The 13,057-nt window shown below is 48.3% G+C and overlaps 1 protein-coding gene across 1 annotated transcript; it reads right to left on the bottom strand.

The window, feature by feature from the left end:
* Window positions 1–11,330: 11,330 nt before the first annotated feature.
* Window positions 11,331–11,669, bottom strand: LOC119648449 (cuticle protein 16.5-like). Its single transcript, XM_038050204.1, has one exon. The coding sequence runs from the start codon at window positions 11,667–11,669 to the stop codon at window positions 11,331–11,333; it is 339 nt and encodes a 112-aa protein (XP_037906132.1).
* Window positions 11,670–13,057: the final 1,388 nt, after the last annotated feature.

Below are 13,057 nucleotides of genomic sequence, written 5' to 3'. Positions count from 1 at the left end.
GTACCATCAGCCAGTTGCTGTCTGGATTTATTGAACGCGCAGACAGCCTCTTCAGACCACACAATCTCTCGTGTGTCTTTTGTTTTGGGGCCAGACAAGTACGCGTTCAAAACGGACTGGTGATGGGCGGTCTTGGGCAGGAAACGACGGTAAAAGTTTAGCATGCCCAAGAACCTCCTCAACTCCCTCACTGTTTTTGGACGCGGGAAGCTTGTGATTGCTTGCACCTTGTCTGGGTCGGGCTGTATTCCTTCAGAGGAAATGGAGTGGCCGAGGAATCTCACCTGTTTTTGAAGGAATTTGCACTTCTCAACGTTTAAGACTAAACCGGCCTCAAGGAGACGTTGAAAAATGCACTCGAGATGGGCTAAGTGCTCAGACTCAGTAGAAGAAGCGACCAAAACATCATCCAAATAGACGAAACAGAAATCGAGGTTTCGCAGGACTGAGTGAATGAACCTTTGAAAGGTTTGCGCCGCATTGCACAATCCGAAAGTCATTCGGGTGAACTCGAAGAGTCCAAAGGGTGTGCATATTGCCGTCTTTGGAATGTCTTCAGGAGCTACTGGGATTTGGTGGTATGCCTTGGCTAAGTCCAAGGTCGAAAAGATGCGGCAATTCGCGAGGTGATGCGCAAAGTCGTGGATGAGTGGAATCGGATATCGGTCAGGAACAGTCTGTGCGTTTAGCCTTCTGTAATCCCCACAGGGACGCCATTCGCCATTTGGCTTAGGGACCATATGTAAAGGGGAAGACCAACAGCTGTTTGAGGGCCTGCAGATACCCTGTTGAACAAGTTGTTCAAATTCTTTCCGCGCGATAGCCAGTTTCTGGCGTGGTAGAGGACGCACCTTTGAGAAAATCGGGGAACCAGTAGTATTTATGTGGTGCTGCACATTGTGCTTTACTGGTTTCGAGAGACTACACTCGGTAGGTATCTGGCTGAACTTTTGGAGGAGTGTCCGAACACGAGAGTCGGAGATGTCTTCCAAAAGAACGGAAAGGTTATTGTCAGCGTGAGATACTATTTGGCCCGACGAATTTAGGTTGGTTGTGGGGTCTATAAGGGACTTATTTTGCAAGTCCACCAGCAACCCATAGTGACACAAGAAGTCTGCGCCTAATATGGGGAAGCTGACATCCGCCAGGATGAAACGCCACGGAAACGTCCTACGCAAGCCAAGACTCACGTCCACTTGCCTGTACCCGTATGTATTGATGCGGGAGGAATTTGCTGCCGCCAGTTTGAGGGGTTGTGGAAATAGTCGATGATGCTGGGGTACGGGAAGAACCGAAACCTCCGCACCCGTGTCGACGAGGTAGTTGCGCCTGCTGAGGGGGTCGAAAATAGTTAGGCGACGTGGCGCTGCGCTCTGGGTGGCCGTCGCCAAGACCCCCCGCGGACCTAGTTTTTTGCGGTAGGCGCGAATTTGCAAGGTAGCGTACATCTTGTCGCTTTATCTCCGAACTTACGATGATACCAGCAAATACCCTGGTCCGCAGGCTGTCTTGACGACCTGCTACCCGAACGCCCTTTTCGTGTGGCAGACCGTGAGCGAGCTCGCGACCTGGCACTCGAACGCTGAGCGTCCAACGTCGCCCGCATCTCGGCCACGCTGGCAGTTAAGGCCGCGATCTCGCGCCGTAAGTCGCTGACCTCATCCGACGGTGGTTGAACGGCCGCTATGGTTGGGCGAACGTACACCTCCTGTACCTGATCGGCCGTTGCTGCTAGTTCCTCCAAGGAACCGGAGACGCAGGCTAGGATCGCCTGGGTGCCCTCCGGGAGCCGACGCAGCCAGAGCGACTTGATCAGGTCGTCGCCGATCTTGCTCCCACCCAATTGCCTCATTTCACGAAGCAATTGGCTGGGAGTTCGATCACCCAACGTTAAACCCGCCAGCAAGTGGTCTAATTTTGCCGACTCGCTTGCCGACAGGCGCCTGATCAACTCGCTCTTGAGCTGAGAGTACGATGCCGACTTCACTACGTCGGACACCAGAAGTATGGACTCTTCGTCCAGGCCGACCACCGCGTAGTTGAAACGGGTCGCGTCCGATGTGATGCCGGACATTTGGAACTGTGCTTCCAAATGCACGAACCACAGCTCGGGGTTCCGCCGCCAAAACGGAGGAACGCGTACGGCGAGGGCGGTCACTTGTGGGTCCGATGGGCCTGCCGCGTCTTTATTGTCAAACGACATTTTTCTTACCGAAAAGTACGAGTTTGTGATGCAGACGCGGTGAGTTTATCCTGAAACGCGGTGAAATTTACACCGACACGGCAGGCCGCACCCACAAATGCACGCACGAACCGAGAAAAACGACGACCGAAGCGGACGCTCTCCAGCGCAGACCAAAAACACCAAAGAAAACGGAGAACTCGCGATGCTAAACACCTCAACGCCGTCTCTTGCAGCGGCTTTAATTTTATTATCACTTTTAATATAATGAACAATTAGTGCGAATAGTGCACAACTAATGCTAACAATTGAATTTGATTCGGATATAAAATGATTACAGAGATGAGATAATATGAGATAATGAGATAATAATATATATAATAATTTCAAGCCGAGCTGGGGTCCTCCTCGACGGCGGCGCTGGTTCGAATTCGTCGGGCTGTAGCTGCGGCGTTGGCGGTGCTGGGGACGTCCGTTTGCTGCTGTTGATCGTTGTCGTGACTACTCCTAAATTCTCAAGGAAAATGTGCTCACCAAAATGACGACGGCAATGACGCGGCCACTGACTGCGAGGAGACCGGGCGGTTGTTCAACTTATCCTTTCCGAACGCTGCAGCGCCAAATTGCTCTGAACCTGCTCGCGGGCTGGACTCTGCCCAATTCTGATTTTCCGGATTTATTTATTATTTTTACGATTTACGGATTTATTTATTATTTTTACGTCATTAATCCGCCCACACACATTGGGAACACTTCTGAAGCGCGGATAGTATTTCCTGCAAAGATTGTCGGAAGGTCGTGGCAATGATGGCTGGTCCGGTGCGTGAAAGGTGTTGTGCAGGAGGGCGCGCGTACGGGAAGTCGCGTGAAAATCTACTTCTGGTGAGGGTCCGTCGTGGGTCGCGCAGTACACTGTGTAGAGAAAGTTTTCTCGCGTTTTTTTCTTGCCTCTGCTCCGACTCGGGATGTGGAGATGCGACACGTTTTCGTGATGTTTACAACGGCACTCGACACTCAACTGTAGATGCGAACGCGTGAAAATCGCTTGCCGTACGGTCTACTGATGTTTTTGATAGATTTCTCGGTGTTTGGAAGTTCTATTTCTGCCGTGTTGCTCGAACGAATTTTGTCGTTAATAGAACTTCACCAATGGCGGCGATGGCGGATAATTTGTCACTTTTTTAATATCGGGATCACCAATTAAGTATTTATCCAATTTTATTTTTGAATTTTACTTTATGGATTAAACACTTTGTTAATTGCTATTGTAGTGGCGTAGTCGTACTAAAACTGCATTCAAATCTCTAAGAGAGAAAAATTACAAACGATATTTTTAGTTTTAAGAAACAGCAAAAGAGATATTTGAAACTTAAGTCACGAGCGAGCCGAAGTGTTCGGAGCCGCGGTTGGATACAGAAGAGACCGACTTATTTCCATGCGGTCCTTACTGTCCCAACCAACGGCATTTTTTTACCGCTGGTTCTCCACTCCCCTGGTGCGTTCTGAAAACGAGTGAGTGGAGAGTTTCTGAGTTCAGCGCCATCTACCCGTCCGCATCCGCAACATCCGAAATAAATTTCGAATGCTGCAGATCCTGCCGCGCCACATCACTCCGCCCCCAGACGAAACCTAGGGGGTTTCGGCGACGGATCCCCGAACTTCGTTCGCCGTTAATCCACAAAGCGGACACGACGTTGCTTCGGGGCGCACACGGGTTTCAGCCTGGACAAAGAGACCGCCTTTTTGTGACCACCGATCTCGAGCTGGAAGAAATGTTCTCCCCTCTCGAGAACGCGGTACGGGCCCTCATATGGAGGCTGCAGCGGCTCCCGGACGGCATCCGTCCTGATCAGCACGTGCGTGCACGTGTCCAGTTCCTTGGGCGAACAAGCAGGTATGGACGAGTGTCGAGTGGGTGGTGGCGCTTTGATGCGTCGGAGATTGTCCCTCAGCAGACGCACCAACCCCGACTCCGTGAGACCCGATCTCTTGTCAAAGACCGGATCGCTTGGGAGTCTTGGGTTCTCCCCGTAAACCAGCTCCGCGAGACTGGCAGCAAATTCCTCTCGGCGGGTTGTACGAAGGCCGAGTAGGACGAGAGGCAAGACTTGAGTCCAGGACGGGTCGTCGCGTGTCATAATGGCGGCTTTCAGCGTCCGGTGCCAACGTTCTAGCATCCCATTGGACTGCGGGTGGTATGCAGTAGTCCGCTGGCGTTTAAAACCCAGGAGTTTGCCTAACTCGGAGAAAAGGGTGGACTCAAATTGCATTCCCTGGTCAGTGATGATCACTGCAGGGACGCCAAAGCGAGGTATCCACTCTCGGCAGAGGGCTTCGGCACAAGATTGCGCCGTAATGTCTTTCAGAGGTATTGCCTCAGGCCACCGCGTGAACCTGTCGATGATTGTGAGGCAATACTTGTAACCGTGCGAGTCTCGCAAAGGCCCTATTATGTCGAGGTGTATGGTGTGGAAACGCTTGGTAGTGCGGGGGAATGAGCCCACTTCTTTCCTTACATGTCTGGAGACTTTACACTTCTGGCATGCGATGCACTCTCTGGCCCAGGAATTGATATCCTTGTTCATGGAGGGCCAGAAGTATTTTCCGGTGACTAACCGGTTTGTTGTCCTGATGCCGGGGTGCGCCAAGTCGTGAACTGCGTGGAACACTTCCTTGCGAAATGTGGCCGGAATGTATGGCCGAGGTCCCTTTTCCGAGTCTTCGCAGCAGAGCGAGAGGTTTGAGCCGAAGATGGGCAACTCCCGAAATTTGTATTTGGGGTTGGACTTGAGGCTCTGAAGTGCTGCGTCATCCACTTGCGCCTTGGCAATAGCCGAGAAATCGAGTGAGGCGGGGATGTTAACTTCGGAGACACGAGACAAAGCGTCAGCAACAATGTTGTCCTTCCCGGACACGTGCTGGATGTCTGACGTGAACTGGCTTATGAAGCTCAGGTGTCGAAGCTGACGAGGGGACGCTTTGTCGGGCTTCTGTTTCAAAGCGAACGTGAGAGGCTTATGGTCCGTGAACACTGTGAACGGCCTACCTTCTAGGGAGAAACGGAAGTATTTGATGGACAGGTATGCGGCGAGCAGTTCGCGATCGTAGGTGCTGTAGTTCCGTTGAGCGGGATTCAACTGCTTCGAGAAGAAGCTCAACGGCTGCCAAACTTGGTCCACCTTTTGGTGAAGGGCAGCACCTACTGCGATGTCAGAGGCATCAACAAAAACGGCTAGGGGTGCATCTTGATGAGGAAATGCCAAAAGTGTACCATCAGCCAGTTGCTGTCTGGATTTATTGAACGCGCAGACAGCCTCTTCAGACCACACAATCTCTCGTGTGTCTTTTGTTTTGGGGCCAGACAAGTACGCGTTCAAAACGGACTGGTGATGGGCGGTCTTGGGCAGGAAACGACGGTAAAAGTTTAGCATGCCCAAGAACCTCCTCAACTCCCTCACTGTTTTTGGACGCGGGAAGCTTGTGATTGCTTGCACCTTGTCTGGGTCGGGCTGTATTCCTTCAGAGGAAATGGAGTGGCCGAGGAATCTCACCTGTTTTTGAAGGAATTTGCACTTCTCAACGTTTAAGACTAAACCGGCCTCAAGGAGACGTTGAAAAATGCACTCGAGATGGGCTAAGTGCTCAGACTCAGTAGAAGAAGCGACCAAAACATCATCCAAATAGACGAAACAGAAATCGAGGTTTCGCAGGACTGAGTGAATGAACCTTTGAAAGGTTTGCGCCGCATTGCACAATCCGAAAGTCATTCGGGTGAACTCGAAGAGTCCAAAGGGTGTGCATATTGCCGTCTTTGGAATGTCTTCAGGAGCTACTGGGATTTGGTGGTATGCCTTGGCTAAGTCCAAGGTCGAAAAGATGCGGCAATTCGCGAGGTGATGCGCAAAGTCGTGGATGAGTGGAATCGGATATCGGTCAGGAACAGTCTGTGCGTTTAGCCTTCTGTAATCCCCACAGGGACGCCATTCGCCATTTGGCTTAGGGACCATATGTAAAGGGGAAGACCAACAGCTGTTTGAGGGCCTGCAGATACCCTGTTGAACAAGTTGTTCAAATTCTTTCCGCGCGATAGCCAGTTTCTGGCGTGGTAGAGGACGCACCTTTGAGAAAATCGGGGAACCAGTAGTATTTATGTGGTGCTGCACATTGTGCTTTACTGGTTTCGAGAGACTACACTCGGTAGGTATCTGGCTGAACTTTTGGAGGAGTGTCCGAACACGAGAGTCGGAGATGTCTTCCAAAAGAACGGAAAGGTTATTGTCAGCGTGAGATACTATTTGGCCCGACGAATTTAGGTTGGTTGTGGGGTCTATAAGGGACTTATTTTGCAAGTCCACCAGCAACCCATAGTGACACAAGAAGTCTGCGCCTAATATGGGGAAGCTGACATCCGCCAGGATGAAACGCCACGGAAACGTCCTACGCAAGCCAAGACTCACGTCCACTTGCCTGTACCCGTATGTATTGATGCGGGAGGAATTTGCTGCCGCCAGTTTGAGGGGTTGTGGAAATAGTCGATGATGCTGGGGTACGGGAAGAACCGAAACCTCCGCACCCGTGTCGACGAGGTAGTTGCGCCTGCTGAGGGGGTCGAAAATAGTTAGGCGACGTGGCGCTGCGCTCTGGGTGGCCGTCGCCAAGACCCCCCGCGGACCTAGTTTTTTGCGGTAGGCGCGAATTTGCAAGGTAGCGTACATCTTGTCGCTTTATCTCCGAACTTACGATGATACCAGCAAATACCCTGGTCCGCAGGCTGTCTTGACGACCTGCTACCCGAACGCCCTTTTCGTGTGGCAGACCGTGAGCGAGCTCGCGACCTGGCACTCGAACGCTGAGCGTCCAACGTCGCCCGCATCTCGGCCACGCTGGCAGTTAAGGCCGCGATCTCGCGCCGTAAGTCGCTGACCTCATCCGACGGTGGTTGAACGGCCGCTATGGTTGGGCGAACGTACACCTCCTGTACCTGATCGGCCGTTGCTGCTAGTTCCTCCAAGGAACCGGAGACGCAGGCTAGGATCGCCTGGGTGCCCTCCGGGAGCCGACGCAGCCAGAGCGACTTGATCAGGTCGTCGCCGATCTTGCTCCCACCCAATTGCCTCATTTCACGAAGCAATTGGCTGGGAGTTCGATCACCCAACGTTAAACCCGCCAGCAAGTGGTCTAATTTTGCCGACTCGCTTGCCGACAGGCGCCTGATCAACTCGCTCTTGAGCTGAGAGTACGATGCCGACTTCACTACGTCGGACACCAGAAGTATGGACTCTTCGTCCAGGCCGACCACCGCGTAGTTGAAACGGGTCGCGTCCGATGTGATGCCGGACATTTGGAACTGTGCTTCCAAATGCACGAACCACAGCTCGGGGTTCCGCCGCCAAAACGGAGGAACGCGTACGGCGAGGGCGGTCACTTGTGGGTCCGATGGGCCTGCCGCGTCTTTATTGTCAAACGACATTTTTCTTACCGAAAAGTACGAGTTTGTGATGCAGACGCGGTGAGTTTATCCTGAAACGCGGTGAAATTTACACCGACACGGCAGGCCGCACCCACAAATGCACGCACGAACCGAGAAAAACGACGACCGAAGCGGACGCTCTCCAGCGCAGACCAAAAACACCAAAGAAAACGGAGAACTCGCGATGCTAAACACCTCAACGCCGTCTCTTGCAGCGGCTTTAATTTTATTATCACTTTTAATATAATGAACAATTAGTGCGAATAGTGCACAACTAATGCTAACAATTGAATTTGATTCGGATATAAAATGATTACAGAGATGAGATAATATGAGATAATGAGATAATAATATATATAATAATTTCAAGCCGAGCTGGGGTCCTCCTCGACGGCGGCGCTGGTTCGAATTCGTCGGGCTGTAGCTGCGGCGTTGGCGGTGCTGGGGACGTCCGTTTGCTGCTGTTGATCGTTGTCGTGACTACTCCTAAATTCTCAAGGAAAATGTGCTCACCAAAATGACGACGGCAATGACGCGGCCACTGACTGCGAGGAGACCGGGCGGTTGTTCAACTTATCCTTTCCGAACGCTGCAGCGCCAAATTGCTCTGAACCTGCTCGCGGGCTGGACTCTGCCCAATTCTGATTTTCCGGATTTATTTATTATTTTTACGATTTACGGATTTATTTATTATTTTTACGTCATTAATCCGCCCACACACATTGGGAACACTTCTGAAGCGCGGATAGTATTTCCTGCAAAGATTGTCGGAAGGTCGTGGCAATGATGGCTGGTCCGGTGCGTGAAAGGTGTTGTGCAGGAGGGCGCGCGTACGGGAAGTCGCGTGAAAATCTACTTCTGGTGAGGGTCCGTCGTGGGTCGCGCAGTACACTGTGTAGAGAAAGTTTTCTCGCGTTTTTTTCTTGCCTCTGCTCCGACTCGGGATGTGGAGATGCGACACGTTTTCGTGATGTTTACAACGGCACTCGACACTCAACTGTAGATGCGAACGCGTGAAAATCGCTTGCCGTACGGTCTACTGATGTTTTTGATAGATTTCTCGGTGTTTGGAAGTTCTATTTCTGCCGTGTTGCTCGAACGAATTTTGTCGTTAATAGAACTTCACCAATGGCGGCGATGGCGGATAATTTGTCACTTTTTTAATATCGGGATCACCAATTAAGTATTTATCCAATTTTATTTTTGAATTTTACTTTATGGATTAAACACTTTGTTAATTGCTATTGTAGTGGCGTAGTCGTACTAAAACTGCATTCAAATCTCTAAGAGAGAAAAATTACAAACGATATTTTTAGTTTTAAGAAACAGCAAAAGAGATATTTGAAACTTAAGTCACGAGCGAGCCGAAGTGTTCGGAGCCGCGGTTGGATACAGAAGAGACCGACTTATTTCCATGCGGTCCTTACTGTCCCAACCAACGGCATTTTTTTACCGCTGGTTCTCCACTCCCCTGGTGCGTTCTGAAAACGAGTGAGTGGAGAGTTTCTGAGTTCAGCGCCATCTACCCGTCCGTATCCGCAACATCCGAAATAAATTTCGAATGCTGCAGATCCTGCCGCGCCACAGTATAACGTTGCTGACTGCCATCTATAAGATATTCTCCTCTGTCTTGCTAGGCTGGATAGACCCATACGCCCAGAACATCATTGGCCCATACCAAAGAGACTTCACTCCAGGCAAATCAGCAACAGATCAGATTTTCTCTGTGCGGCAAGCGATAGGAAAACTGTTAGAATATCGACATCAGTTGCACCATTTTTTCAGCGACTTTAAGACCGCTTATGACAGCATAGCCAGGGTAAAACTGTACAGGCCATGAGAGAATTCGTGATCGGAACGAAATTAATAAGATTGACTAGGCTGACCCTGACCAATGTGCAGGGCTAGATAAAAGCAGCAAGATCACTCTCAAGACCATTCAACATCAACAACGGTCTAAGACAACCTGGAGAAAGTGATTCGCGATGCAGGCGTAAATGCGAGAGGCACCATCCTCTTCAATTCCACCCAACTACTGGCTTACGCTGACGAAAACGACATCATGGGAAGAACAACCCGAGATATACAGTCTACCTTTATCCAAATCGGGCAGGCGGCGCTAGATCTCGGGTTGCACATAAATGAAGGGAAAACGAAGTATATGGTGGCAACGTCAGTGTCAAAAACCAAAGAACGAACAACATCGCATTGCACCGGTCAAACGGAAACAATGAAGATAGGAGACAAGTTTGAGAGCATTGAAAATTTCTCCTATCTAGGATCGAAAATCACAATCGATAACAGCTACGACGATGAAATCCGTGCATAGATGTTGGCTGCCAACAGAGCCTATTTCAGCTTACAAAAACTGTTTCGCTCGAATCGTCTCACCATAGGGTCAGTCCTTATGTATTCCTCGAAGACTAGGGTTCCTAGCAAGAAATATTGCGAACTCTTGACCGCGTTAGAGAGAAGAAACTTTCAAAGAATTTTTGGCTCCTACATGAGGATGGATTCCGTAGCTTACAAAACTATGAAATCTATGAAGAATACCACGGCCTAGTTGTGCATGAAATACGACTCAACAGGTTGCGGTGTTTGGGTCACCTAATCCGTACGGATGAGGATGATCTAGCCCGGAATGTCTATAAGGGCAAAATCTATGGTAAAAAAAGAAGACCCTGCCTGAGATGGAGCGACAGCGTAGGTCAGGACGCTAGACAAGTTTTAGGGATACCGAATGAAACCGGGATGTCTGGAGTTCCTTATTAAGGAAGGCCTAGACTGGATACCGGTTGATAGACCAGTAGCTTACTCCAAACTACAATTTTATTTTATAGTGTATATATATATTCCGGGAGTAACTTACTCCCTTCATCAGTACAAAGCTAGTACAAAACTGCCTCACCTCTGCCCTGGGAGCAGCGTGACCGAAGCGGCTCGCAAATATTAAGTGCTCCTTTATATAATTCGTAGAACACAACATATCTACGAATTATATTGAGCGCAAATCCGCCTTATTGACTAGAGCTTGGCCAGAGCTGAAAATAGTTTTTTTTTGAGAATTTTGGGATCCCAAGTCCGCATCAACATAATGCCGGACCGGACCAAATGCTCCCAGGGTAGTGGTGAGGTAGCGTCTAACGATTTGTCCTGCCCTGGTAAGAAACGGTAAAGCCGTCATCGCCTGATATTTTTTTAAAGTTTGGGTGTTAAGCCCTAAACGAGGGGCCCGTGGACCAAAAAAAGAGGGAGTAAGTTGCTCCCCATTTGGTCCGGTCTGGCATTAAGTTGATGCGGACTTAGGACCCTACAATACTCAAAAAAAAAATATAATACATAAAAGTCATGAAGTCATGGAGGGTCTACGTTGAATTAATTATAAGCTGACGGTGCTCGCTATACAATATCGTAAGGTATCCCGTAGGCTAAGACAAAGGGAAGTAGGCAGGGTTAGTTAGAATAAAATACATAGGATTATCACACACGCTAGAGTTTTTCGGATAGAGTGATATGGGTTGACCACAGAATAAGCGGAATCGGATAGAAATGTCCTCCCTTAGGGGCAATTCAAGACGATGCAAATTTAAATTCACAATTGAAAGTGACACAAAAAAATTATAGAAAATTCAAGTCCATTCTAAATTACATTATTTATTACTACTAGAGAATATATTCTTAGGCAGAAGCCTTCTTTTTGTAGAGACCGTAAGGATATCCAGAATATCCGTAATTTCCGTAATTCGAATAATCCAATGGAGCAGCAATGGAAGCTGAGTAGGCTAATGGAGCAGCAGCGGCGTAGGCTGGGGCAGCGGCGATGGCTGGAGCAGCAGCAAAAGCTGGGGCTGCATAAGCGGCTGATTTGATGATTGGAGCCGAGTAACCAAGTGGAGCAGCGGGGGCCAGTGCTGGAGCAGCATAACCTCCTAAAAGTGGGGCACTGTATGCAGCTGGTGCGAGATAGCCAGCTGAAGCAGCACCAATAAGAGCGACGGCCAAGATGATTGATTTCATTTTGTTACTTGTTGGAAGAATCTATCTGGACGAGTGAATCCTGAATGACACTTCTTCGTTCTGCGATGGCTTATTTATACAAAACTAAATTTTACGTTCATTCACAATAAGCATATTTTCAAGCTTTTCTAAAATGTTAATTTAAAAGCTTATCTACTGAAATTTTAAAATGAATTTGCAAAAAACTTGCTTTTGTTTAAAACTCGAATATAGGATTTGCATAAAATCCAGCTCAGAAAGTTTTATATCGTGCAAATTTTATGGGTATTGCATCATACTAGCTAGCTTTCCACAATAGTGTTTTTGGATTGAAGTTATTGCTGAAAGGGATCTGTTGTAGATATAAATGAAAATAGGACTATCTACAATATTTTGTCTAACAAGTGTAAAGAGCATCCCGGCAATATGAGGCGTAATTGTTATCTCCTGCATTATTATACAAGAATGGAAACATATTATGTTACATGAATATTGCTGGGACCAACTGCATAATTTTGGACACACTCGACGAGAACACGGGAATGTATTTTTTTCTTAAAATATGTATATACGAGGTATCAAACGGAAGGAGTAAGTGATCGATAGATCGATCTTTCTAAGAAATTATACAAACGGAAAACTAACCCTATGGTCACAAAATACAAGTCCATGGCAATACTGCCATGATTGAACCTAAATCTGAATTCCACACCATTCCCCTTTTGTATCACTTTTTCAAACGGAGCCTCCAACTTTTCTCGGAGTTCTATTTCCAAATGCCAAAATTGGTTTCAGGTCTTAATTTTGATATGCAATTAAGTATCATATCCTCGACACCTTCAAAGTCATTTACACTGAAAGATAGTAAAAGTGTTTGTCATTTTATCAGCGGGTGTATTTTTGTTAACGGTGAATAACATCAGATTGGCTTTGTTTGAATTATGCAGAATATGAGCACACCCCAAAGTTTCACTGATACTACATAACATAACCATGCCGTCAATATGCGATACTATCCTCGCCCCAGTCCTGCCTAGTTTGGTCAAAATTTTATCTATGACTATTAACTGCGGTGGGAAGCCTAGAGGGATTTATATACAATACCTGTAATTGACAATATAATGGGAACTGCAACGACTTTCTCCTGCTGCCAGTAACATCAAAAATAGGCTTGTCGTGCGGTATGTGGAGATGAGTTAAAACTTCATCATCATCGACAGCATACCAACCGGTATTCTGCCTAGGCCTGACTTAGTAAGGAATTCCAGATATCATGGTTTTGTGCGAGGTTCACTAATTCGATATCTCTAAAGCTATCTGGCTGACAGGCAGGGTCTGTCACGTCTTCTTTTTCAGTTGGCGGTCCCAGAACCATCAACTACTGCATGCGGCTCATATTGGCAAACCGG

This window comes from Hermetia illucens, chromosome 2 (genome assembly GCF_905115235.1).
Source record: "Hermetia illucens chromosome 2, iHerIll2.2.curated.20191125, whole genome shotgun sequence".
NCBI classification, from domain to species: Eukaryota; Metazoa; Arthropoda; class Insecta; order Diptera; family Stratiomyidae; genus Hermetia; species Hermetia illucens.
Note: the sequence above shows the minus strand (reverse complement) of the source record. Positions and strands in the feature narration are given on the sequence as shown.